The sequence below is a fragment of the Catharus ustulatus genome, chromosome 17, assembly GCF_009819885.2.
Source record: "Catharus ustulatus isolate bCatUst1 chromosome 17, bCatUst1.pri.v2, whole genome shotgun sequence".
Taxonomy (NCBI): Eukaryota; Metazoa; Chordata; class Aves; order Passeriformes; family Turdidae; genus Catharus; species Catharus ustulatus.
This window is the reverse complement of record NC_046237.1, coordinates 15,199,386-15,226,492: the sequence shown is the minus strand read 5'-3', so window position 1 is coordinate 15,226,492 and position 27,107 is coordinate 15,199,386. Positions and strand designations below refer to the sequence as shown.

Genomic DNA, 27,107 nt, shown 5'->3' with positions numbered 1-27,107 from the left:
CTCTGGAGCAGGGCTGCACAGGCATCCCCAATCCTTTGTCTCTCCCTTGGGTTGCCCGCTGTGTCCATCACGACTGTATTTTCATCTTGGTGTCTTGTTACTTGCAAAGTTGAGGTGAGGTGCAGCAAAGGTCTGCAGCATCCCAAGAGACAGAGGGGCAGCTTGTGCGTGCCCCTGCGGCAGGAGTCCAGGTCTGGTATGCAAAGCAAACCAAGAGAGGGAATGACTGACTTTTTCTCTCTCTTTAGCATCAGGAATGGGGCAGAGTGAGCAGATCGAAACAAAGAGCGGCAGACAGCAATTTAAATGTATCAGCCACTGCATCAAAAACCTGAATAACTGCAGCAACAAATGCCTCCACCTAAGAACTCCAGATTCTGCAGCACCTGAGCTGGGCCTTGCGCCTTTCTCAGGTGTCTTTGCTGCCCTCGCAGCTGGCCGCAAGAGCAGTGCTGGCAGGAGGGTGCTGAGCTGTGCAGGAAGCCACCAAGAGCCCTCCTGTGCTTCAGCAGCTGCTGCTCCTTCTGCAAAAGAAGTTTTTTCAGGAAAAGATGGGACTCATTTTTCACTAGCCCACTGAGGCTCTTGTCAGCTCTTTGCCCTTTCCCTTCCTGAGGCAAGAGCTATTCCTTGCAACGAAAAATGAGAATTTAAGGTGGTATTGAACCAAATGGTAACAAGAGCACCACACGGATTGAAGATGAGCAAGAGATTGGGGCTTTTCTTCTTTCTCTTTTCTGTCTTTTTTCCCCTGTTCCTTTTCCTTCTCTTTTTCCCTCCAAGGCACTGGCACTCTGCAAGGATGCTTTGTTTTCCAGGATGTTGTCTTCACAGCTGACGCAAGGGACATCCGTTTTAGAAAGCTTTACTAATTGACGTGGACTGCTGCTCAGCTGAGGTCACACTAAACTCCTGAACCTTGGGAAGAAGAACAAAGACTTTATAGGGTTATGAACATTAACTTCTCTGCCCAGACCTGAAGCTAATTTTAACGACCATGGATTGTGTGTTATACAGGGGGTTCTTGCTAAGGGGGAACATGGAGTAGGTGGATCAGACAGTCTGTACCTTTAAAGTATCTCAGGCAATGGGGAAAAGGGAAAGGGTGTGAATCAGCTGGGAAATTAGAAAAACAGGCTACTTGTTTCACCAAATTGAGAGAGACCCCATTAGACACACACGCCTGATGGACTCTCTCCCTTTCTTCATAAATGAAGGGACTTAAAGGACCAGAAGATCCAGCAGGAAGACTTGCAGAGTAAGTGCTATCCTCTGCCATGGTGTCTTTGCAGGACTGCAGGGCAAAGCTGGAAGAGCTGGGGGCAGGTCTCCTTTGACTCACACAGGTCTGCCCGGTGAGGATCAGACCCTGACTTTGGCGAGCAGTCTCCTCCCGCCCTCACTGAATTCCTTCAGTTCTGCCCTGTAAACTTCACTGCGTTTCCCTGCAGGGACATCCCCTTGCTCTCAAAACAGCACAGCGTTACAAAGTGAGAGGGCAGAACTTAGACAAGTCCCTGCCTTAACAGGTTTGTGGCTTTTAGACAGCAGTTTATTGAGGCAGCAACCACCCCAAAACCCCACTCTTGTTTGCAAGTTCTTAATAATGATCAGTCAGGCTTATTAACAACATGAGTGATTTATTGAATAGACCAAGGAAAACAAACATAAGGATTCAAAGAGACTACTTACTACAGAAAAGGAACTACTAGTAGATAAAAAATACTGTACATGATAATAAAGATACCTATGTTACAGCTAGTGAAGAAATAGTATAGATTAGGAGTCAATATCACCTACCAATGAATGGTAGTGGTGTCCACAGAATCTCCTAATTCCCAATGTCTTAGCATCAAGGAGGACTCTCCACAGACAGGATGATTATTGCTGGCTAAGGAGGTTTTCAGCTGAGATAATTCATCCCATGACAAATCATTCTGCCTACCTTGGCTATATGGGGCAGGGAGGTAAGCTTTTGCTGTATCAGGGGGTGAAAGCTCCTGCCACACACAGCTGACGTGGAGCTATTGGATATTTCCCAGAATCTTTACTGCAACCCCAATGCACTACAAGGATGAACTTTGTTTTCTAAATGATGAAACTGCAGGGGTCTCACTAACCCTTCTTGGAGGTTTAACTTGATAATTTTCCTTTCCTGCTTGCCCAGGGCACTCTGCTGCACCTTTCCTGGTTTCTTACAGGCAGAGCCCAGCAGGTCCATGGCCTGGGCTCTGCTCCAGCTCTCAGGCAGCCCTGTTATTAAGGAAACTTCCCTGTCTGACAATCCTGGAGACACTCTGACAGTCACACTCCCACTACCACGCTCTTCCTGCTGGGACCAAGTCCCTTTCACAGAGGGAGGCTCAGGTGAACTGAAGGGTGCCCTCATTAACTCCCTGCACTCCCCCCACTCTCACACAGTCACACCAGGTTTCCCACAGCAGAGTCTCACATGTCTTATTCCACAAAACAATTTATTTGTGGTGCAGGAACGCAGAAACAGCTGGTGCCTGCAGGGAGGGACCTTGAACTCCTGGGCTATTACCTTCACAGTCCAAGCACAGCAAAGTCTCAGCTCTTCCTCCCAAGGTTTGGCATCTGCCCTGCCTCTGAGTGGCCACTGACCTGGCTGTGCCACAGGAGCCTGGGCTCTTTGTCCTGCCAAGGGTCTGCAGGTCGTGGGCTCTTGCCTCAGGCTTCTGCCAGCCAGAGCTGAGCCTGGAGTTGGCACTGCAGCTGCACCCCGAGCTACCTGCACCAGGTGTATTCCTCAGCACGTGTGCTCTGCAGCTGCCAAGGAACTGCACACAGGGCCTCCTACTCGGCCTCCTGGGACCACAAGCTGGAGCTGCCGGAGCTGCATGAGCACTGCCCCAGGTATCAGGCACTTCTTTTTTCCCTACCTCCTTCCAGCATCCACAAGGAACCACTAACACTTCCGTTCTTCACAGCCTCAGAAACCTTCTTGCCCACGTCAACAGAAGAGCAAAGAGACCCCCCTGAAATCAGGGAGATTCAGAAGAGTGAAAATAGCTTCAGACAAGAGCCAAACCTACTCCAGAGCTGAGCTGGGCACTGCTGCTGACTCCCAGAGGAAGCCGGACAACACTGCTCACAGCCTCTTTAAAGCTGTCCTTGAGCAGCTGACCCCAGCAGAAGCACAAAAGCTCCAAGAGTTGGTTGAGACCATTGTGTACAAAGTGTTTGCGAGGCTGAAGGTTCCTCAGGATCAGCATGTGAACTTTTTAAAGAAAAAATCTTTAAAAATATCCTGCCCAGGAGATCAGGCAGCTGTGAGAGAACAGAGCTTGCAGATACACCTCTAGACCACCATCAGGAAATAGAAATGGTGGCCAAAGAGCTTCTGGCAATGGTGTTGGGGAGCCTGGGGGACCATCTGGAGTCTGAAGCTTCTGAGCTAACAAGGGCAGTCAGCCGGAAGGGGCAGCCTGTTGATGGAGGAGTCACCCAAGCAGACACATCTGAGGAAGCTGAAGCAGCCTCCTCAAACAGGGCTCGTGTACAGGCTGCCCTTGACAAACTCACTATCCAAGTTGTTAACAGTGTTCACTGTCTCTTGAAATCCACGGTAGCTTCTCAGTTTGAAGGAGACTCCAGCTGCAAGTACAATGAAATCCTGGAGTTTCCCAAAGGTAAGATCTCCAACAGACAGATGCAGCCAGGATTCCCTGGAGCATCCAAACAGCAAAGCCAGGAAATGAGTGTGGGACTAAAGCTGCCTGCCTTAGGATCACAGCTCCAAGCAGAAGAGACTGGCTGCGCCAAAGCCATGGAGCCTGAGGATCTTGCAATGGTGAAGGAGAGCTTGGTGAGAGCAATCTCCAGCAACAATTCAGATACAAGGACCATGGCAAAAACAGACCATTCCATCCGTATTAGGGTGGATTTATAAATGTCTGCCTGTACCGCCCCCTGAAGAGAATTTTCAGTGACCTGTCCCAAACCCAGCCACATCCCAAGGCAGAGAGGAGAGCTGTGCTGCTGATAACACTTCCCTCCGAGGACCCACAGTTTTCCTGACAGTCTGTCCCTCCGGAGTGTCCCCAGGCCCCTGCCCAGGCTGGAACACGGCACAGATCAGCGAACCCAAAGCTCGTCTGAGTCGAGTGAGGTGTGTGGCAGGAGAGCTGAAGGGCCTCTAAATGGCAAACCTTGTTCCATCAATAAAGAGTTTACTCCTAAGGCCTTGCTTGTGCTTCGTCCTGTGGGAAATGGCCCCTCACTTTTAAAAGTTTAGAAGGTTGATTAAACCTTAACAAATACAATGAAGGACTGAATAAAGAAAAAGGGCAGTGTGCTGGGAGTGTGTGACCAACTGCCATGTGCTTGCGTCAGCCAACCCTGGCTTGTCCCAAAGTCTGTCAGTCAACTCTCCTTTGCTGTCCATTGGTGGAGACCACTTTCTTGCAACTTGATTGGAGGTCAGGTGTTGTCATGCTGCACCTCCTAGTAACAAGCCTTCCCTATTCCCAACTGCCCATGCAAGCGGCACATGTGCACATGTGCCCTCTCTCCACATGTCTCTGACAACTAAGGCTGTCCAGTGGCAAAATACAGGGGTGGGGAAAGGGACTATGGGGAGAACAGAGGACGTCCAAACAGCAAAATACAATAACATCAATAAAACTTCTCTTAACATACACATAATATTAATCCCTTAATTACAAGGGCAAATCATCACATCACCTACCTGCAACACTCCAAACCAGGCCAAACTGCATCCATGCATTTTCGCTGCTGTAACCAATCCCATCCTCTTCCCTTCTACAGCCTCAGCCATGCTGCAAATCGATTTTACAGGGAATCTGAGCTAGGGAGGCAAGAAGTAGCCAGCAGTTTTGTCTCATATAGCAAGTTTTGCCTGACAGGAAAGTGGAGGAACACATCCCATTGGAGGCAGCCTGGCTTTCACCTTATGTGAAGGACAATGATGTCTGCCTTGTGATTATTTTTGCAGAGCCTTTTCTCCTCAGACCCAGCTGCCCCAGAAGCTCTGCAGGAGCACTCGCTATCTCTGGGTGAATATCTAAAGAGGGGATGCCAAGAGACTGGAGCCAGGCCCTGCTCAGCACTACCCAGCAATGGGGCAAGACGCAACAGGCAGAAACCCTTCAGCAGCAATTTCCACGTGAACATGTGGAAGAAATTCTTTCCTGTGCAGAAACCACCTGTAGGGGTGGCAGTCAGAGTTTTGGGGTGTACAGCCAACCCATGTCACCTTTGGCTCATGCAGGGACTTCCACTAATGACAGGCTCAACACTTTGCAGGGAAAAGGGCGAAGGGTCAAAAGAATGAGAGGAAAGCTAATGTCTTTACAAACAATTTGATTCATGAAGGTATGGATGTAAACGTCTTTGAAATGGGTTTTAATGTCTCTGCTAATTTTGGGTAGCATGTTTGTTACAGAGCCCAAGAAGCTTGTCTCCTGAAACAGACCTGAATAAGCCTGAAGTTCTGAACTTTGGGGTAAAGCGACAGGGGCAAGGGGGAATATGTGGTAGGTGGTTCAGGAAGGCTGTACCTTCCTAGTACCTCAGCCAATGGGCTAAGGAAGAGGGCAACATGCGGCCAGGAGTTAGGATAAAAGGAGGCTGCATCCTCTGAAAATATGAGAGAGAGAGAGAAGTCCGCGTGTCAGTGATTGAGAGACAAGACTCCAGGGAATGCCAATGCTGAAGTTACAGTAATTTCACTACCATAAGGCGCACCGGACTATAAGGCGCACCCCCCCAGAGTCGGCAAAATTCGCAACTTTGTAGATCAGATAAGGTGCACTGGACTATAAGGCGCACTTTTTTTTTGCAGCGAGGTTCCACCCCTAGCTCATCCCATGCAGTTGCTGGCCGAGGCCTCGCCTCAACCCAGCAGCCATGGGCCCCCTGGCCCCCCTCCACCCGGCAGGGGCGGTGCCGCGGGCCTCCGGGCCTGCCTCCAGTCGGCTGCTGTGGCACTTCGGCTCCCCCCATGGCTCACAGCTCCCACTTCTGGTTTGGCAAATTTCGCAACTTTGTACATCAGATAAGGCGCACCGGACTATAAGGCGCACTTCCGGGTTCGAGGGAAAATTTTAGTCAAAAGGGTGTTCCTTATAGTCATAAAATTACTGTAATTTACTGATTACAGAGCTCAGTTTATATAGCCTTACAGCTTTGAATAGAATTTTCTACACCCAAGCAATAACCACATTGTTCATGTTTCTTATCAATATTGCTTAACTACAATGCTTGCAAGTGCAGTCTCACTTCAATACCTTAAAACAAACCACAGCATTCCTTTTCCTTTCTCCCTCAGATTTCTGTTTGAAGTTCCCATGGCTTCTGGCCTACCAAAGCCAAGATATCTGCACCAATTATCAACTCCCCAGTAATTTCTGCTCTATTCCTTAACTGCCTCTCTATACCTGTGGGTGTGTGCCCCAGTGGACTCTCTCCTTTTATTCTCCGTCAGTTTTGGTCAGGCCTTGGAGTCAGTCTGGCATGTGTAACATCATCCACTAGTCAAGCAATGTCTGAAGCAATGCCCAGAGGCATCAGCCCATACAAAACCCAAGCAGGCAGGTGTGCTCAAGCAGTTGGTTGTGCCAAAACACACAGCATTTCCTGAAGGTCGCATGTGAAAAAACAGCAGAGCAGGGGTACAAGGAAAGGGCCTACTTTTCATCTTCCACATGGAGAGAAAGGGACAAGACAGCAGCGTTCCCTTTCAGAGACCTTTGACAACCTGCAGGTATGAGAAGCCAGGCCATGCAGATCCCAGTTGGATGGATAAACACAACTGTGTAAGAATGAGCAGGGCTGCTGGGTGCCCCTGGGGAAAGACTCCAGTTGTTATTCACCTTCATTTACAACTCACTAGGAGCTAAGGGCAGAGTGGAAGAACAGAGAACAGCAAATAACTGCCTGAAAAATAGTAAGAGGAGAGATCCTGGAAGTGGTGAAACCTTGAAGACAGTATCAAATGAGAAGCAGAAAGTGCAGCCTGGTGAAGGACTTGGGGATGCTGGTGGATGAGAAGTGGACATGTACTTGCCATGTGTGCTGGCACCCAGAATCCTCTCCATGTCCTGGGCTGATCCCCGCCTCTGCCCCTGTGCTGCACTCAGGGGAGACCCCACCTGCAGAGCTTCCTCCAGCCCTCGGGCCCAGCACAGGACAGGTTGGAGCACATCTACTGTTGGAGCACATCTACTCCTTTAGCACTTCCCATGGGCTGACCTGGGGCCGCTGGCATATGCCCCATCCCACAGGGAGGTGGATGGGAAAGGACCCTCCCTAAGGGACTGGAGTTTAAATAGCATGAGGCTGGTGCAAGGGGCAACATCCACAGCTGCTCCAGCTGCCAGGACCAGCAGGGCAGCTGTTCTCACCTACACTGCAGGGAGCTGTGCTTCAGCTGGCTTCCAACATCTTCCTGCAGTGCTCTGTTGGATCTGTCCCTCATACTGGCTCCTTTCCTGGATAAAGGATTCCCTGCAGGTGTAGGACAAAAACAACACACTCAGCTGCAACTCGGGCAAGCCTAAAGTTTTTTCAGTGCTTAAACCCTTCTCTGCTGGGCAGTGCCAATGAAGTAGAGTGACCCGAAGATCAGGGAGACACTGACTGACCAAATGACCATCAGCCCCTGCCTTTGGTTGGAGAAAAGTCTGATGGAGTGCTCAGGATGAGACATGATTTCCTCCACTGCTCAATGCTTCACTTAAAAACAAACTTTACAAATGCCTCCACCTCAAGTTTTTGTTCACAGATTAAGAGCTTAGTCAAAGGACAAGAGACTCTACACAGGTAGGGCAGGGACAACCACGTTCCCTGCGTCACTATCCAGTGCTTTGTTCTCTAAACTAATCTTCCCCTTTTGTCCCAGTCCCTCACTCCCAACCATCTGCTTATCCACAGCTTGGATTAACCAGCAACACCAGTGAACATGAGAAACACACATCACACTTGATATACCAGAGACATTAACACAGACAAATGAGATGGGAACAGAACATTCCTACAAGACACAACTTGAATGTACGTTTATTTTATATATTTTTATATATATATATGTGTATATATATATATATATATATATCTTTGTATAGATTAAACTGGAGGGGATTTTATCATATACTTTTTTTGGTATAATACATGAGAAACAGGAAGAGGAACATAGCAGATATAAATCAGTACATTCCTTCAGTGAACTCCTTGACACACAGAGACTGAAAAATTGCATGCAATGGGGAGACAGAGAGAAGCAAAATCAATTTTATTTAAAAAAAAGAAACAAGATAATCTAGGTACAACTGTCAACAGAGAAGCAGCATTATAGATGGCAAACCTGTATAAATTAAAAGAAATTTCACTCCAACATCTACTATGCTTTAAAGTGCAATGAAGCCTGATATATTTACCTACAGAATACAGGAAAGTTTCTCCCTCTTCCCATTCCAATCTAGCCCTAAAAAAACCAAAAACCAAAACAAAAACAACAAACAACCCAAACAAACAAACCAAAAAAATAAATCTAAAAGATATGCATTATCCACAGTCCTATAGAGATGCCTACATCTACTCAGTAGCACCAAGAATTTGATACGGGTGTAATTAAAATCAATTAAAACTCGGGACCAATGGTAACATCTGTTATCTGCTTCTGCAGACCTCCTGCCCTTTATGAGTGCCTGGGGGGAGGTGGCTCTCCCTGTGCTGGAGTGATGGTGGCCCACACACACAGTACAGCGAGAGCAGAGCAGGGACACAGGGAGGGGGCCAGGCCCGGCTGGGTGGGGCTGTCACACACCTGGGTGGGTGCCTGGGACTGACTACACAGAGGGGAAGGGTTGTGTGAGTCCAACACGCGCCTCGAACCTCTTTGGTGACAGGGTAATGGGGCAGGAGGGAGGCAGAGAGGGGAAGGAAGGAGGTCAGCACAGCCTCCCTCTTGTGAGCCTCTGTCTGTGTTGTCTTCTGAGGCCAGAGGCCTCTGTGCCACAGTTCATGTGTCTCCATATGCCACCTCTCAGCAGCCCTCAGAAGCCGAAGGTCTCCTGGGAAGCATAGACCATGTAGAGGAAGCCATCCTCATCCTTCTCCTGCTCGTAGATCTCCGAGATGGGGGTGGACACACTGACCATGCTGTGCTGGTTCACCAGCAGGAAGAATGCCTGGGTGGGATTCAGCTGCAAGCGGCGCCTGTGGAGGCAAGAGCAGGACAGGGAGGGTCAGTCCACCTGGGGTGCCCTGACAGCCTGTTCCACCTCCCCAGCAATGCTACTCCCTTAGGGCCAAGCCTGCACAGCCAGGACCCCCTCCCACCACTCGGGACACGGTATCCATGAGTCCAGCTGAGCTGCTCGAGGCTCCAAAGTCTCCTGAGTCAGGATTCTACAAAGCCCCCCTCTCCAAGTGCTACTAGCAAGGGCAAAGCAGAGGGGCCTCTTCCCTCTGAGCTGAAGAATAAAAAGGGGATGGGGACCCCTTCATTGCTCATGAGTGTCCCCTTGAGGGAAACCCCATCCCTTCATAAGGTGCTAAGAACCTGCCCTCCCCTGGCCCCCCACAACAGTCTGTACCACACACGAGGATGCTGGCAGCTGCCACGTCCCCATCCCTGCCCTGAACAGCTGCCTTAGGTTCACCCTCACCCCACCACCCTGCAGAGAGTGGTCTGTGGGTGAGGACAGGCTCTCAACATGTCAGTTGAGGCCACCCCACTCACCGGATTATTTTTACCAATTCACTCATGTTGACATGGTCTGGGACAAGGAACTTGGTCTTGTCCAGCAATGGCAGCTGTTTCTCCCCTTTGTAGCGTTCGATGATGACCTGAGGGGAAAGTCAAGGGGAGGATTAATCATGTTCATGGTGCCCCACACGCTCATTCCAAGGTCAAATACAAATCCAACTAGCATGGGTAGAAAAGCTGAGGTAAAGCCTCACTTTGCTTCACCCTCACAGGAAACAAACCAAAAAAAGGACATGAGAAGTGACAACCAGGCCAGTTGCAGGTGGTTCTTCATCAGTCACCTGTGCCCAAGCCAGAGAGTGAAGAGTGTTCAAAACAATGAACTAGAGCACCAAGTACTCTGGCTGAGAAACAGTGGGCACCACTGGACTGAGACAGATTCTTGTCCTCGGGCATGCAGGAGATCTGAAGAGGAGTGAAGTATTTTAACATCACTTTCAGACTGACCAAACCCACAGGTTTTGTTGGCTTGAGCTACAGCTCATGGTGCAGTTTCCTTCCCCATTCCTCCCTGCTGCCATTCAGTATCCCTCTGTCTGCTCAGGGAGAGCTGTGGATATTCCCAAGCAAGCAGTTTTTAGAAGTCCCAGTGAAGCCACTCAGGCATTCCTTCAGAAAGGGGGTGTTTAGATTTCACCAGTCCTGCTCCTTATGTTAACAGTCAGACACTCTGAGTCCAGGAAGGATCAGAAATCCAGGGTCACTCCAACTGTGCACTGAGCTTCCCAGGCACTCCTGCATCCAGCAGATCCTCCTCTGCCAGACATCTCGCTTGGAAAAGCTCTTACCATCCCTACATTCTGAAATGGTTGAATGATGATTTCTGATCCATTTTCCTGCTATTATAATTAATGATTTTATTCTGTGAAGCTGTTTGCTGACAACTACAATTGCTGTTCTAAACCAGCCTGGAAAGGTACCTTTTGTATTCTGAGAAACAAAGTGGCAGGCAGTTAAAATAGCGAATGTACTTTTAAGTAAAATGAAAACAACAGAAGAATATACAGGTTAACATGTTCCCACTACAGTGATGCTCTCTCACATCTCTCCAGCAATCTGTTGTTTTCCCCATAGAGAGACTCTTGGATACTCATCAGCCCATTATCCTCTCCCACCTGAGACTGAACATTATTTTTCACTATAAGGCAAGGAATTGCCATAATTTATTTTACCAGGTCCTGTCCAAAAATACTCGAGAGACTGCAAATGGTTTTTGGCAGCAGAGGGGTGGCACAGCGTGCAGAGAGGAGGATCCCCAGGAGATGGCTCTGTGGAGCCAGACGGACCAGGGAACCTCTGGGAACACGGATTTCCCTCCCTTTGATCCCTTGCTGACACATCAGCCTCTGGCAGCAGCAGCAGTGGAAGTCCTGCCAGCCTCCCCCAGAGGTGGATCAGACACCCCGGTTGGAACACTGCAGAGTAACCAGTGAGCTGGGACTGCCTCGGGAGCCCCCCAGGCCGTGGGCTGATCTGACAGGGCTGGGCTACAGGCAGTTCCCAGAGGAGAAAGGAGTGTGAGGTGCCTTGCTGGGAGCTCTTCACAAAAACGTCCTCTGCAGAGCCCACCCTGGACAAATCTCACCCAAAGGGAATGAACGCCTGGGAAAGCAGCATTTGAACATCAGGTATTGCCCCTTTGGCTTCTTTTGCAAAGGAGGATCTGATTAAAGAACCATTTTCTGCAACAGACTAAATCATGCATTAGGACATCTCTCACCAACCTGTTAATGGCCCTTCATCCCTCCAAGGAGGGCACAGGGAGGACAAGATGAGCAGAACCATCCTACTGCATTTAATTTGAGTCTTACAAGGACAAGTGAGTATTTTGCCTGTGGGGAGAGGAGTAGTCTTGACAGGCTGAGCACCCACAACAGCCACATACAAGGATGCTGCTGGGAAACACACAAGCAACAGTGCCCCTTGCGCTTTTTGGTTTGCATGAAGGAGCAGCTACACAGCAGCTGTTTGTGCATCCACCTTTACCTGCAGAGAGGGCCCTGCACACCTGGATGATGGCCCAATTCTCACAAGAGCAGGACCAGAGGCCGGTGTCTCTCATTACCAGCCAGTTCCATCCCAAGAAGAAAAACCTGTAGATCAATCCAAGAATGGAATGCAATGGCTGTCCTGGCTCTTTGAACAACAGCTGCCTTGTGCCCTGAGCAGACACAAAGCCTCTCACTTAGAAGAGCTCAAAGAGTTTCTCTTCCCAGAACATGAGCTGTTATTTGGGTAACCCAGCTATAAGAACAGGTGGCCAATGCACATAACATTCTTGTCTAGCTCTGGAGGCAAAAGCATGATCAAATGCTAAAGTTACATCCCTGTGGCCACAGGGCAGGTGTACACAGCCACCCCCCCATCCCATATCCTCTTCCAAGCTGCTGCCTTGAGCTAGGGGGTTCCTCAGCAAGGGACACCTGCTCTTGCAGAGGGAAACTACCACAGATCTCTGCAGAACTCATGAGTGGGCACAGGTAGGAAGGGGAAACACACAGGGCAGAGCCTGAAGTCCTGGTCCCACTGCAAAGGGGGCTTGGACAGTGTTTGTTTAAAGGACAACCTTTGTTCTGGGGCCAGTCTGGAGAGATGGAAAGGGAGTTTGATAGGGAATATGGCCAGATGTGGTGGCCAACAGAGGCAAGGTCCAATCAGGAATGAGGCTGGGAATGTATTCCCAGCAGGCACAGAGGCTCTAATGTGTGTAACACCTCCCTGATATCCATGGCCAGGCACAGAAATTGACAAAGACACACACTGCACTCACATGAGCACAGACTGCACCAGCCTCATCTGGTTCCCCTCTGGCAGAGCAGGGTGCAGGTCCTTTAGTGGCAACAGATACAGTAGCCCTCAGTCAAAATGGTACTCTGGTGTTGATCCATTCAGAGTCATGTCAGCGCTGGACACTGGATCTGCAACTCCCAGAACAGCCATCCCAGGAACCCAGAGAAGGTTGTTCCTTCTTCTGAGTCCATAATTTGGGTTTCCATCCACCCCTGTGCCAGGGCAGAGCACTATGTGGGATCTCCCAACTGCCACTGCCTCTCCATATTCCTCTGTGGGTGCTCACATGAACCCAACAGAGTCCTCTCTGTATAGCCCAAATACCCCCTCAGCCCTCCCCACCAGCACAAGGGGTGGCCCTGCCTTCAGCCCCCTTGACAGCCCATGACTCACCAGAACTCCCCGAATTTAGCATTGAAGGGCTTTGGGAAATGGTTTGCTCCTGGTGCCGCCCAGCACAAGCGGTTTCCCAGCAATTTCAGACTCTCTGAGCGTTCAATCATCTCCAGAAAGATCCCTGGGGCTAAGAGCAGGCAGGGACAGTGTGGTGGGGCACAGGGTCCCTGTCCTCTAACAGGAGAGAAGATGATTTCGAAAACATGTATTGAGACTATTGATGGGGTTCCAGTGGAAAGGCTGGAAGTTCTCTGCTTGCTCTGACTGCCCAAGGAGAAACTGCACTGCAAGGAGCAGCTGGTGATTTCTTCCTGAGAGAGCTGAGCGTGAGCAGCACCTACTGCCTACACAACCGTCTCACCTTCTCAGCAACAGCTGTGTGTGCCTGTGTTCAGCACTTTCTACCAGAGCAGGCAACTCTGGGAAATGCAGAGAGAGCAAAGGAGCCCTGGCATGAGGTGGACAGAGGACCTGGCTCCTGCCTATGTCCAGTGAGGCATCCTGGGATGTGACTTCTCTTGAAACACAAGCAAAGAATTCCACATCAGTCCCTTCCTCAGCTCTCCCTGCAAGTACACTCATGGAAACAGGAGAGACATGCTCTTTCCTGGGCACACAGCCAAGCCATGCCCTCTGCAAATCCTCCTGTCCCCCTCTCAAAGTAGAAGGGACTTGCCCAAGGACCCGGCTGGAAACCGGAGAGGGCAGCAGGTGCTGTACAGCTTTGCCGTGGTTTCTGTCAGCAATAAGGGTGTGACCTTGGATCTCCCTAACTCCCCCGTGCTGTGGGCTCAAACCCCTCTGCTAATTCCAAGTACCTCTCCAGGGAAGCTAATCACTTGGAAAACACAGCTCCTGTCTTTCACAGTTCACCAAAACCTTCCTAAAGCCCAATGAGCCTGCAGTGCTTGGACTCACAACAGTGCCCACACCACATTCCTCCTGCATGGGGCTTTGATCGCTGCCCCGCACTGAAATCTGCAGGAGCTCTGCCTTGGGAGAGAAGAGAAACAGCACCAAACTGGTGTTGGGGTCTAACAGGGTCTTTAGAGACACCAGTGACACAATCACAAGGCCTTCATGACCCTTCTCACTTCCTGATTCTTTTTACCCCTCCCAGCAAAACTTGCATTGTGGTGTTGACCCCAACACAGAGAGCACTCCAGCCATGGGAGCTCTCCCACCATGTCTCAGTAATGCCTTAAAACTCTGCCTGTGGATGCACAGCTCTGGCTCCTTCTGTCCATTCCCCAAGCAACATACATTTGTGTGCAGGCACTTGATACATGTACATGTGTGCATTTTATGTCCAATTTATTTCTAGGCTGGTCTTACTGCCAGAGCCTGAATGCACTGCAATTAGCTCTGCCATAGCTCTGGAGAATTGCAGAGCCAGTCTAATGCCATTAAAACTATTAAAAAGCAGAAATCAATCAATGTGTTGATGACCTGCAGTACTGCCATCCAGGGTGCTGTGAGGGGCAGGCCCTGCTCTGCTGAGCTGCAAACACGTGAACACCACAGTGGTGGTGGGAGAAGAGGAGGAGAAAGAATTCTTCTGGATAGAAGATGCTGTGCTAAAAACAAAACAAGAGTGAAGCAGGAGTGGACTAAGATGGACCAAGAGCAGTTCGAGACATTCAGTCTTGAAAGCCAAATGCTGATAGTCTACAATTTTAAGACAAGGTTAACGTTCACCCAATACTGAGAGGGAGCTGAACTAGGAGACCTGTCTTTTTGGTCATAGATGCTGTGATATTGCAAACAGTAAATCAAGCAAGCCCCAAGTACAGTAATTTCACGAATATAAGCTGCACCATTTTGACTAAAATTTTGGTCCCAACCCAGAAGTGCGGCTTATAATCAGATGCGGCCAATATATGAACAAAGTTCAGAAATTTGCCAACCCGGAAATACGAGCCCGGGTGGCGCCGAGCGGCAGCAGGCATAGCCTGGCCCTGGGGAAGCAGCACGGAGTGGTGGCAGGCATAGCCCGGCCCTAGGGAAGCGGCACCAAGCGGCGGCGGGCATAGCCCAGCCCTGGAGGGGCGGTGCCGGGCGGCGGCAGGCAATGCCCTGGCCTCGGGGAGGCATCCCCAAGCCAGGTCCTGAGCCAGTAAACCCCGCAATCCCGCGATTCTGTTACTAATTGGCAACTTTGTGAAAGCTGCACACGGATCCTCATTGCGAACGAAAGTGCGGCTTATAATCCAGTGCGGTTTATATATGGACAAAGAACAAAATGTTGCCGACACCCGGAAGTGCGGCTTATAATCAGTGCAGCTTATAATCGTGAAATTTCATGGAATCATGGAATGGTTTGGGTTAGAAGGAACCTTAAAGGTGAGCAGGGACACCTTCCTCTAGACCAGGCTACTCCAAGTCCTGCCTAACCTGGTCTCGAACACTTCCAGGGTAGGATGTTCCTCTAAGTTCTCCATTTTCTCAGGAAGAGAAGCAAATACTCTGGTAGGAACTCAAAAGCACACTCACAGCCAAAGAGCAACTCAGCATATTAGGTGTGACATGGGCAGCAAGAACTGCAAGTTCATGGTGTCTCACCTGTGCCTGTCAACTACAGGTGTTGGGAAAGCACAGAACAGGTATGAATGATCCTAAGAGAGACTCTGTGCTTCCAATGCAGCAAAGATCAGCTCATACATCTTTCTCAGGGCAGAGAGAAATCTTTACCAGGTTATCCAGAAAAAATCAGGTAGCTACCACAGCCAAAAGAGTTTTCTCCTACTGTACTAGCTTGAAAATAGATTTGAGATCAAATCAGTCCTCTCCCTCCAGGGTAGCATGGAGTTTTAGAGCCAGACTGTCCTTTGCACTGCAGAAAACATGTTGAGCATCAAAACTATTGAGCAGCTGGCACACACAAGACACTGGAGGCTCATGGGGACCATCCTATGTTCATTCCAGGGAGTAAAGTTTTGCAAGCTCCATGGAGACCATCCAGGAGCACAGAGCAGTCCTGAGAACAAAGTCTGACACAAAAGAGTGAGAACAATCACTTACCGGGATTTTGTTTGGATGCTGCTCTCGGATCTGCTGCACTTCTTTACAACGATCCGCTGGAGAGAAACAAGTAAAAAAATGAAGTTACAAACACCTGCATGTGCTAGGGCAGCCAGAACTGAGGTACCCACCCTGCAAGCCACAGCCTGATCCAGAGAGAGGCACATTTCCCAAGGAATGCATATTCTGCTCTCCAGGCCTTTTCTGAGTATGGTCTGCCAGATGTCAGCTTCCTACTGCCCCAACCACCTCCCAGGTTGGGACATGCCACTCTGCCTGGTAAAACTGGGCAGCACACCTGGAAATCAGGAGAGTGAGAGGAGACCACAAAGATAACAAAACTGACTTAAATCCACCCTAAGCAAATGCAGCTCCTGGCAATGGGCGCAGGGCAGCAGCACAGCTTCAGGGGCTGTGCTCTGCAAGTTCAGGCTCTTTGTGTCTCCTGGATGCTTCCCCCACGGAGACAATTCTCCAGCTAGCCTGGGTTTTAGCCATATCCTTCTGCCTGTCATGTACTTCCAAGCACTCTCTGGCACAGTGCCTGGTACCACAAGAGCTGCACCTCACCAAGGGGGACTCCTTCCCTAGTACAGATCTACGGAGCAGATCAGCTCTTAGCCTGACAGAAAGTATTTCTAGGCCTGGATGCAGGATGAAAACCTTAAGCAAGGAGATGACCCACGTACAGAAAGACTTTTCCTCCAGTTGTTCTCACACTTTCTATTTCTATTCCACTTTCTTGCAGAGTTGATGTTTATTGACACACGTAACAGGCAGCGCACAAAACTTAAGCACTCTTCCAGTTCACAGGAAGTGAACTGTTCCATACCCCTCAATGCTTTACCAGAGGGCTCTCTGCTTTCCACAACCCAAAGCAACAGAAAGCAGAGGAAAGAGCAGTACCAGAGCCAGGTAGGGCTCTGTGCATGCTCTCCATGGGACACTACAGACCTACACTCCTCCTGGAACTGCCACGACTCTGGGAAGTGCTTCACAGCCTACCATGGCCCATCTGAAATGCCCAGAAACTAAGCCATTGGGTGAAGGTGAGTGACTAAGCACTGCCTAGAAAAGAGATCTAGGTATTGCAGGATCTGTCACGGGATTGTCCTGCCACACACAGCACAGCACCAGCTCCAGCCTGACTCCCCTCATCAGCTTACACAGTCCCAGTTCCTCATGACCCACTGGGTTAATGGAGGGCAGGATAAATGCATGTATTTGAGTGTTTTCTCCTCAGAAACACCGAGAATTTCTTTTCTGAGCACTCAACAAAACCTTATTGCTTATGTTTAATTTGGCTAGATATGACTTTGGGAAGAAACTGGAGTGTCTTTAAAAGCCTCAAGACTACAAAATCACCAGATCATTGAAAGTTTCAAGCACCATTTCTGCCTCTGAGAGGAAAATATCGCTCTGCTAGGAACTGTTAGACCTTTTATTCTGTAGGACTCCATAGGTGAGCAACACAGAGCAAGATTATTTGGATTTCATTAAAAATTCAGGGATATTTGTTTTGGGTTTTATGACTGAAGACACAGTTTCTCATGTTTCCTTTTTCATCCAGTCCAGTGCTCCAGGGATTCAGAGTCATCCTTGTGATACAGACAATTTTCCCCTGAGGTACCAATCAGCCAGGGAATCACAGAGACATCAGCACCACACAGGACACTGGTACAGAGACACCTCCTGGGGAATGCTGAAGGACACAGTGCAAGCAGCACCCAGTCCACACCATCCAGCTGAAGCAGAAGCAGCTGCCCTGTCCCACAGAGCCTTATTCCCACATGTTCACTTGTATCCAGGATGGAGCATCCAAAAGGCTGGAGATCCAGAGCTCAACTGGATGACACTGATCACCATGGAAATTCCAGCAGCTTGACTGCAGCCAGCTCAGACTTCTGGGTGTTAACAGAGCTTGTAGAGCTGTGTCCTCACATTTGGCCCATCAGTGTCCACTCTAGCCTGCTTCTCTCCCTTTACTATTAGATGGACATGTGGATGAACTTCCTAAACACCATGTGCTGCCGTACAAGATCACAGGACTGTTGGCACAGGAAGCCCCAACAATGCAGATAATTGTGAGAAGGGTCAGAAAAGGAATTTGCTGAAGGCATGTTATCATGGCTAGTAAATGAAAATAACCTTAGAGCATCCAAGTAGCCCAGGCTGCATGTGCCAAAAGGCAGCCACATTCCAGACACCCCTTCCTGCTCCCTGGAAGCATCACCAGCTACAGCACAAGATGACACAAGCTATCACCACCTTAATTTACACATTGGAAACAGAGATGCCTCCTGCCCATTACACTGAAAAAGGTGCCACACAGAGAGGAAGAGGGTGCATCAATACTCCAGCTGCACATCAGTGCAGGACTCCACCCCTGGGACCAGTCCTTTGTCCCCCAAGGGGCACAGACAGGGTGCCTTCGACAGAGGTGGTTGCTGCTCCTTCCAGGCTTGCTGACTCTGTGCCCAGGAGTCAAGGGCATGAGACACCAGGGACAGAACTTTCTGCTACCCTCAAGTCTGCTAGGCCAGTGGAAGCTCTCCTGTCCCACCCTTTAAAACCTGCCACATGCCCAGGACCACCTCCCTCTGGCCAGCAGGACCCAGGGCATTCACAGCCTTCCTGACCTCAGGGGACCCTGTGGCAGGAGGCTGATCTGCAGGTTACCAGAGTGGAATGGCAGCAGGTGCTGCTTTACTCCAGGGGTTGCTGGATCCCTCCAGCAGCTCCATGGATTGCAATGACAAACATCTCAAGCACTGCACTTCTTCCTCTGGCCTGGAACTGCTCACTTCAGAAACTTCATTTGGGAAGGCAGTTGGGAGCAATCCCACCTAAGGTGCTCAGGTTCCTGAATATACAGGCAGAAGTTTCCAGGACACCTGAAGCATTGGTAAAGAGCACACCCTGTCCCATCCTAGCCTTAGAGAGCCAAAGAAGCAGGCTTGACAATTAGGAAAAGCTGCATCAATCCCTGATAATTTCTGTGCACACAGGAGGCCAGGCACAAGAGATCTTCGGCAAGTGATAGTGACGGTCACCCACACCCTCCTCAGCCTGGGATGGGAGCAAGAGGTTGAGCCTGTGACTCACGAAAACATCAACAACACACAGCAGGAACGACTATAAATACCAGCCTTAATTTAGTGTCTATACAATCTAATCTAAGTCATAGGAATACAGAGAAAACAAAGGGCACTTCAGGGAAACCTGGCTGGAGGTGCCAGCACAGCACCTGAGTCCCCAGGGTGCTGAGGACAGGCAGGATCACCCCGGCAGTGTCTGCATATTCACATTTCATACACAACAGGTCTGATCTTACAAGCTTTGTTTTCCTCCTGCAGTTCAAACTGTGCTGAAGTTGAGACTTCCCCCTTTCCTGCAGTGCCTGGTTACAGTTAATCCTGCCAATGTGCAGAGTAAGCCAGAGCTGCTTACAGAACTCTGTCCTTAGCCATGTTCTACTCCTCTGGTCCCTCCTCGCTGCCAGGGGAGCAGAACACCACACCTGGCTGCAGCAGCTCAGGGGCTCCAGCCTCCTGCTGTTTCGAAGAGCTGAACAAAGAGAGAAGAGCACCATCCCTGCTCCAGGTGTGGGTACAACATCTCTGCCATGAAGGAAGCCAGACTTCTCCCCAGTGCCAGGATGTCAGATCTCAAGATGTCAGCAAGACAAAACCCACATAATTTTATTGGTTATTCCCAGGGAAACTTCTCTGTCAGGGCCTATTGAAAGATAGGAGTATTTTTGTAGCATTGCATATGCCAGGAAATTGCCTATTTCTCCTCCAACTGCTGTTTCAACTGTTAAGTACCAACAGCAAAGCTTGCCAATTGCCCAAAACACCAGAATCTTGGCTGTCTTCTTGACTGAGGTTCTTCCCAAGCTGTGCTTCAAAAGATGTGAGCACACAGTGTATCCCATGGCAATGCAGGATGAGATCATTATGGCAGTTGAGGAGAACAGTGGAAAATTTTAAGCCACACTTTGCAAAAATTAACCTTTTTTATCAGCAGTGCCCAGGAACCCTGGTCACAGGAGCCAGGTCCCTGCTGTCCTGAGCACTGTGCAGAAGATGAAAGGACAGTCCTGGATGCAAAAGAGCCTCAGCAGACAACAGATACAGATGGTGGGACAGAAGGAAAACACATGGCAAGTCTTCCAACAGTGCCATTGCATAAGGGGCACCATTCTTCAGGAGATTCTAGACAAGCACTGCTCAGGCACTGGTGCTGCCCCAGGGCAGCAGATGGACAATAGGGAGAGGTCCTGCTGCCTGTGACCAGCAGGAATGCTGTTAGGAAAACACCAGTAAGAACAAATACCACCTGGAAAGGTCATCATCGTGCTACCAGATAAACAGCTCCCGAGCTGAGCAAGGGATGTGTGGAAAGCAAAGCAGAAACCAGAAATGCAGCCATGAGCTACTGCCTCTCCTGTGTCCCACAGATCTGGAGTGTACAGACATCCCTGGCACCTCCAGCAGGCTGCTGGCCCTATGGCTTCTCCCTGCCATCCACACAATACTCTGCCAGCCAGCCCAGAGAGTGATCTGCCTAAGATTTGAAGCAGATGCAAAAATGAACATGTTTCTTCAGGAAGCTGCTGTGGTCAGTCCCAGGGCAGAGTGCTGCTAGAGCATGGACTTCTCTCCAAGAGATTTTCTGCCAGGAGAGGAGAAATTGGATGGTTTGAAATCAGGATGTGTGTGGGATGAGCTGGCAAGTGCTGGAGACACAGGCCAGTTGTGCAGGTCGTTCCAGATGAACATCAATGACTATTTCTGTAATATCACACCACCCTAAGGCCAGACACCTCTGACCACCAGGAAACACCCCCATGAATGTGCCATGGCTCACCCAGCACTTGACCTGCCCTTGCCCAATGCTCCTTCTCAGGCCAGTGGTGCTGTGGGAGGAGCAAGAAGAGACTCCAACATCCAGGAAGGAAGGAGGTTGTGCCCAGGTGTCCTCAGCACCCCAAAGGGTGCTTGTCCCAGGCTACATAGGACAGCAGCACTGCAGAGCTCTGACAGTGCTTCTGATTGTCAAGTTTATTCGATTGTCTGTTTGCAAAGCTGGGTGCTCTGCACAGGACAAATTACTCAGGACCAAACCTACACTGCTCTGAACCTAAAAGCTTTAAACTGATAGAAAACATATCTCTGCATCATGGAAGTTGGAGCCTGAAGCTCCACTGTCCCTGGAAGGTATTACCAATATGAACATGGTGCAGTGGATGCTCTGTCGTCATGACTCTCCATCACATCACTATAGCTGCAATACCAAATGTGCAGTGTTTGGGAGAATTTCTAAATGCTAGGTTCTTTGGGCCCTGTGACTGCAGAAGGATCTCAGCAGCCTTATTCATTTACAAAAGTTCACAATCTTCCTGGCTCCAGAATAAAGCTTGAAAATGGATTTTAAAACACAAAGAGGAAACACCTTTATTTTTTCTCAGCAGTTTAAAAATGTAACAAAAGTATGATTTTGAGCCTGGCTCCAGGAATGAGCATTTGCATCTGGCAAATCATGATAAAGGTTCAGCTCATGATCAAGCAGAGCCAAACCACAACTGTGAACTCTAAATACATGTCAAGACACTTGTCCACTGGAGTGGCATTCCCCAAGGGAGAATGGCATTAAACTGCCAGAGGGCAAGGTTAGATGGGATATTGGGAAAGGATATTCTTCTCTGTGAGGGTGGGTAGACAGGTCTTCCAGAGAAGCCATGGCTGCCCCTGGATCTCTGGAAGTGTCAAAGGCCAGGCTGGATAAGGCTTGGAGCAACTTGGGATAGTGGAAGGTGTCTCTGCCCATGACAGGGGGTGGAATAAGATGGACTTTAAGGCCCCTTCTAAACAAAACCATTCTGGGATTCTGTGATCCACCCCTGCCACACGGGCAGTGCAGGATGAGCACTGGACCTCCATCATCCAAACAGCTTAAAACTCACTGTACCCCCCTGAGCACAAGGAGCAAACAGGCAGCACCTTCTGTGTCACGTCAGGATGGCAAACCAAGTATTTACATCATATTTTCAGATAAGGAACTGGTTTTTTGCTCAACATTTAATCACAGTTTCACTATCCTTGGTAAAGGAACAGCGAGTTCCCTCTGTGCAAGCCCTTGGGAGGCTGCCGTGCCAGGGTTTCCCTCTGCCTGCTGTGTGACCTTCCACCTGTACAACCTTTCCATCCATATCCTCCAAGACAGCAGGAACACACTCAGATTTCTCAGAACTACTCAGTACTACTACTTCAAATTGCTCAAAGAAAGACCTGGCACTGCTGGCAGGACTGTATTTTGGTGCAGCCTACCATGCACCTGCATGCACCAAGAGCCTTTGCCCAGCACAGGTTACTGCTATTTGTGCACAAACAGGCTTGGACATGTACAGATGCTTTGGGGACACGGGTTAGACACCAGAGTTTTGAATTCATTCCTGCATTTTCTCTCACAGCCTTAAAAAACCTTCCAAGGACAAAAGGCAGCAAACAACAGCATGACAGAGCTGGTAGTGTGCACACACTACCAGTCAACCACAGAATGTCACATGAGGAGATGACACAATGTGAGACCTCCCAGGTGACTCTCCTGGCCATGATCCCTGCTGGGACTGACCACAGAAGAAACACCAAAGCCAAGGGACATGACTTATCGATGGCTCATGGCTACTCAATGACAGAGGCAGCAAGGGCCTACCAGTCTGACAGCCCCTGGATTCACTGGTCTCCACCCGTCTGGCTCAAAGGAAGATCTGAAGTTTTTATAGTGGAAAAAAAAAACTAAATCATGAACAAAACACACAGGTGTTATTATTCCTGGCTGCCAGTCAGGATCTTGTATTATATAAAATAATAATAATTTAAAAAATCAAAATTTGTGGTCTACATGTCAGGTTGGCATTTGTTCTGGAAGCCTGTTGAGTTCTTCAGCACTGATAATTATCCTCACATCCAGTCAGGTCACTGAATGTCCTCAGTAATTAATCCAAGGCACAGGCAGCTAAGCAGCAGCTTGGAGCAGCATCCTCCTTTCAAGGAATCCCATCTTGCAAAGCACAACTGCCGGAGCACAGACACCCTGAGGACCAGCCAAGGACCAGCATGGGCTGATGGACCAACTCCACATCAATATCCAGAAGTTCTTCAAAGCCACCAACAAGCAAAACTTTGTGACAAGTACAGGATGGTGTGTGAAACAGACAATTCAGCCGCTGCTGATCTCTCAATGGGTACAGGCACAGCTTGCTCATGCTGGATGAGTCCCCAGGGACGCTGTTCCCCAGAGCCAGCAGGACATTTGCTCTACACCCACCCCTGCCTTTCATCTGAAGAGGAGTGGCTTCCACAACTAAAGGCAGATCTCCCAGAGGATGTAACCTGGGATGGGAACACTCTGTCCAGAGGCCAAGGTCAATCCTCTATGTTTGTCACCAAGCCAGAGGCTCCAGCTAAGCCACAGGACAGAAGTAGGTGTGTTCCTGCTTCTGCTTCGGCTGGACACAGGGGCACAGGACCGAGGTACTCTGGGTCATCTAGCCAGTCCAGGATCCAGGCCCATGTCCATCACCACGCTGGTTTTGTGCTGCATTGAAAACACAGCTGGCAGCTGCTGCCAGCCCAATTCAACCCCCACTTCAGAGCAGTGGGACAATGCTCCCAAGGACTTGCGTTCCTTTTGGGAAGTGCAACAGTGTTGTCAGGCTGCTGCATGCTCTCACTATTGCCAGGACAGCCTGTTCCTCTGACACAGACCACAGCTTTGTTCTGGGAATTGTTTTGGACTCCTGCAACAGATTTGAACATGCCTCAGCCTCTAGGTTCAGCACATGGATGCAGAGGGTGCTGCCACACTTCACCCCCTGCACCCACAGACCTGCTCACAGAGCTCATCTGAGCTTACCTGCTCACCAGGGACAGCACCTCAGATCACAGGAGGAGTCACTGCTTCCTGCCCTACACACACCTTGGACCAAAGCCCTGGTGTTTTCTAGGCAGTCCCCTTTTCAAGTCCTCAACAATGATGAAAAAAAATCAGGAAATTTTACTCAGGAGAGACCCAAGACCAAGCAGATGAACTAACGTAAGAAATTCACAGAAAAATTCCAAAAATACAAGAAGGAGGAACACAAGCATTGAGGAAAGCAGAATCTTCACTGAGGAGCAGCAGACCAAGACCTTAGCAGCCACTTGCCATGAAACTGGAGCCTGGGTGCCCTTTGTAAACAGCCATAGCTCTGACTCTGCCTTTTCCCTGCTTTTTTGGAACTGTTCCATTTCTGTAAAGTTTTGAAGCCTTAAAAATTAAGCCATTCTGAGGGTACAGAATCACTGGAGATGTTTTCCACCAGCCCTCTCCAACTGCATTGTAAACAATCGCTTCCTGCTCCTGTTGTGTAATGCTTCAAAGACAAAACCAAGCCGTATTTACTTTCTGCAACAGAGTAATTCCAGCCCTGACCCAAAGCAACAGCAGGGGCTGCCAGGCCTCCTCCTCCTCCCCTCCTCCTGGCTCAGCTCTGCAGCCCAGTCAGCTGAGAGAGCAAAAGGGCAGAGGAAAGTACAGAGAAACAAGGAGCACTTGCAGTTGCCGGCACCAAACTCCCTCACTCCCTCTGTCCCCTCTGGGCTATTTTAATCCTGCTTTCTTTCAACTACTCTGAGCCTCAGATTTTGTTTTCCTTCTGGCTCACACAAAGTCTGAGCAATCCACAAAGGCAAACCACTCTCCTCTTGACCATAATAAGCTGATTCTCACCAGTTTAACAGTAGGGAGTTACTAAGGGGCTGATTTAGGACTTTATTGGTTTTAATACACAGCTTAGGAGAACACAGCAGGGTCTCAGCAAGGATCCCAAGCACCCAGGCTTCAGCTGGTTCTTACTTTTGTGTTCTCTTGGCTCAGTCCTGTGGCAGAGGAGGGCTGGGTAAGCATTCGAGGCCAGAAGGGTTGTGCCAATAAAATACCAAATATTTACAGTTTCCAAGAGAGCAGCAAGGGACTGGATCAACAGTTTTCAGCAGGCAAAAGCTGCAGTTTTAAAGCTCATCTAGGAAACGCCCTCACCTGCGTTTAGACAGTCTCTGGCACAGTATGAGGGGTTTTAGGCATGAAAACACCGATTTCAGCATCATACAGCCAGTAAAGCTCAACTGTTAGCCCCTCCCCAGGAATTTAACCTGCCAGAAACACACGCCTCTCCCTGAACCGGCTGGCAAAGTGCAAGAGACACAGCAGTTGATGTTTCCTCGCATTCCACTATCGGGTCTGGAGATAAAATCTGGGACTTTCTACAGTAACCTCCTCACCTATTGAGCCTCCCCACCATGCACCTTTGACAAAGGGGTGGGGAGGATGTGAGCATTCACTCCTCTGGGTCTCCACAACCATCACAGAGGGCATCCTGGAACAAAAACCGCCCTAACGCTGACAAGACGGGGAGCGCGGAAGGCGATTTTTGGGAAGGTCTTTGTGCTCTGACAGTCAAAGAGGACACCCGGGCACCGCCCTCGTCCTGGGCATTCCACAGCCCCTCGCGTCCGCCACCGCGCCCCACTGACGCCGGTCCCCTGGAGAAGCGACGACACAGCGGGGACGGCCCGGGGACATCGCTGCGCTTCGGCCGAGCGCGGTACGGCCCCCCCGATGCGGGGCCGGCCGGGATGACATCACCGCGCGGCGGCTACGGCACCGCCGTCCGCAGCACGGGCCCCGTTGCTCCCGCGGCCGCGTCCGGCGGGGACCCGCGGCGGCCGAGCCCCGGCCCGGGCGGGGTGGCCCCGTAGGGCAGCACGGCGGGGACGGCGCAAGGCAGATTCCTACGTCCCTCCCTCCCGTGCCGCCGCTCCCGGCTCACCGAAGGTGCGACGCTGCTTGAAGGGCCGGTCCGAGGGCATCGCGGCGGGACCGGGACGGCACCGGGACAGGGCGGCTCCGTCTGCGATGGGGCTGCGGCGGAGCGGCGGTGACGTCACAGGGCACAGCCCATCGGGGGCGGGGCTTGGGCCGCTCGGGGCCCCGCCCACCTCCGAGACCCCGGCGCTCGCCCGGTCTGGGCCCCTCAGTCAGCCGGGACCCGCGGAAACTGTGGAACCGTACTCGGCTTTGGGCTGGAAGGAGCCCTACAGTCCAGCCCGTGCCACCCCTGCCATGGGTAGGGTCACCTTCCGCTAGCCCAGGCTGCTCCAAGCCGCATCCAACCTGGCCTTGGACACTTCAGGGATTCAAGGGCTTCTCCGGGCACCCTGTGTCAGGGCCTCAGCACTCTCACAGTGAAGAATTCCTTTCCAATATCCAGTCGAAATCTCACCTCTCTTAGTCTTCAGACTGACCATTCCCTCTTGTCCTATTACTATCAGCCCTTTTCTTTTTTATAAGCCCCAACACAAGAGAGAGCAGCTGGTGATACGAGAACAGCTATTCCATAGGAACACCATGGCAGAGCATCCCCATTTCCCGATTGGACATAATGGTTTATTCAGAGATGACCCAAAACACGAGCATTTTTTCCAGTCCTGGTGGAGCAGAGCACCTGAGGGCCTATCTTAAGACAGCAGAAGTACACTTGAGCTGGGATTTCCAGAGGTACTCAAAAGACAGAGGTGTCCATGACTCCAGCCTGCAGTGGCGTCTTCTGGACATTTTGGTTCAAACATCTTCCAAGTGTCACTGCCATCCTTGAGCAGCAAACGTGGTTGTTGTTAGCGGGGTGGAGGAGAAGGAGGGATTGTGTGGGGATGAAGCCACAACAGCTCAGACCACAGACTCCAGCCAACAAACGTGGACATGAACTACTCTCACACAGATACTCAGACATTTACAATTCCCACATCTACCCCAATCATCTCCCCACTAATGAGCCCGTTGTTTTCCCTGCTGCATTCACAGCCATGGTTATGCTGAATATATTAAAGCCCGCAGCATGACTACAAATAGGGCAGCTATTTCTGGAGCTGGTAAATGAATCAAAAACAACTGCAAACAGAGCGTCAGTGTTTCATCAGGTCTAATATCCTTCTCACTGCACACTGAAACAGGAGCTGTATCATACTAGAGCACTGTCTCATTGTTACAGTGAATCGGCACAAAACAGAAGTGAACACAAATGTCAAAGGATTAAGTACAACCT

General features: G+C 50.1%; 1 protein-coding gene across 1 annotated transcript; it reads right to left on the bottom strand.

Moving 5' to 3' along the window:
- Positions 1 to 8,260: 8,260 nt before the first annotated feature.
- Positions 8,261 to 25,965, bottom strand: MAP1LC3A (microtubule associated protein 1 light chain 3 alpha). The gene is made up of 4 exons (XM_033074980.2): positions 25,836 to 25,965; positions 15,962 to 16,017; positions 9,728 to 9,834; positions 8,261 to 9,201 (listed from the first exon to the last, which is right to left on the bottom strand). The coding sequence occupies exons 1-4, from the start codon at positions 25,873 to 25,875 to the stop codon at positions 9,039 to 9,041; spliced, it is 366 nt and encodes a 121-aa protein (XP_032930871.1). The 5' UTR covers positions 25,876 to 25,965; the 3' UTR covers positions 8,261 to 9,038.
- Positions 25,966 to 27,107: the final 1,142 nt, after the last annotated feature.

Bases quoted from the DNA above. Each gene is read 5' to 3' on its own strand.
- MAP1LC3A (XM_033074980.2), bottom strand. From the start codon at position 25,875: ATGCCCTCGGACCGGCCCTTCAAGCAGCGTCGCACCTTCG. The intron at 16,018-25,835 runs GTGAGCCGGGAG...GTTTCTCTCCAG, and splicing joins CAAGCAGCGTCGCACCTTCG to CGGATCGTTGTAAAGAAGTG. The intron at 9,835-15,961 runs GTAAGTGATTGT...CTTTCCCCTCAG, and splicing joins AGCATCCAAACAAAATCCCG to GTCATCATCGAACGCTACAA.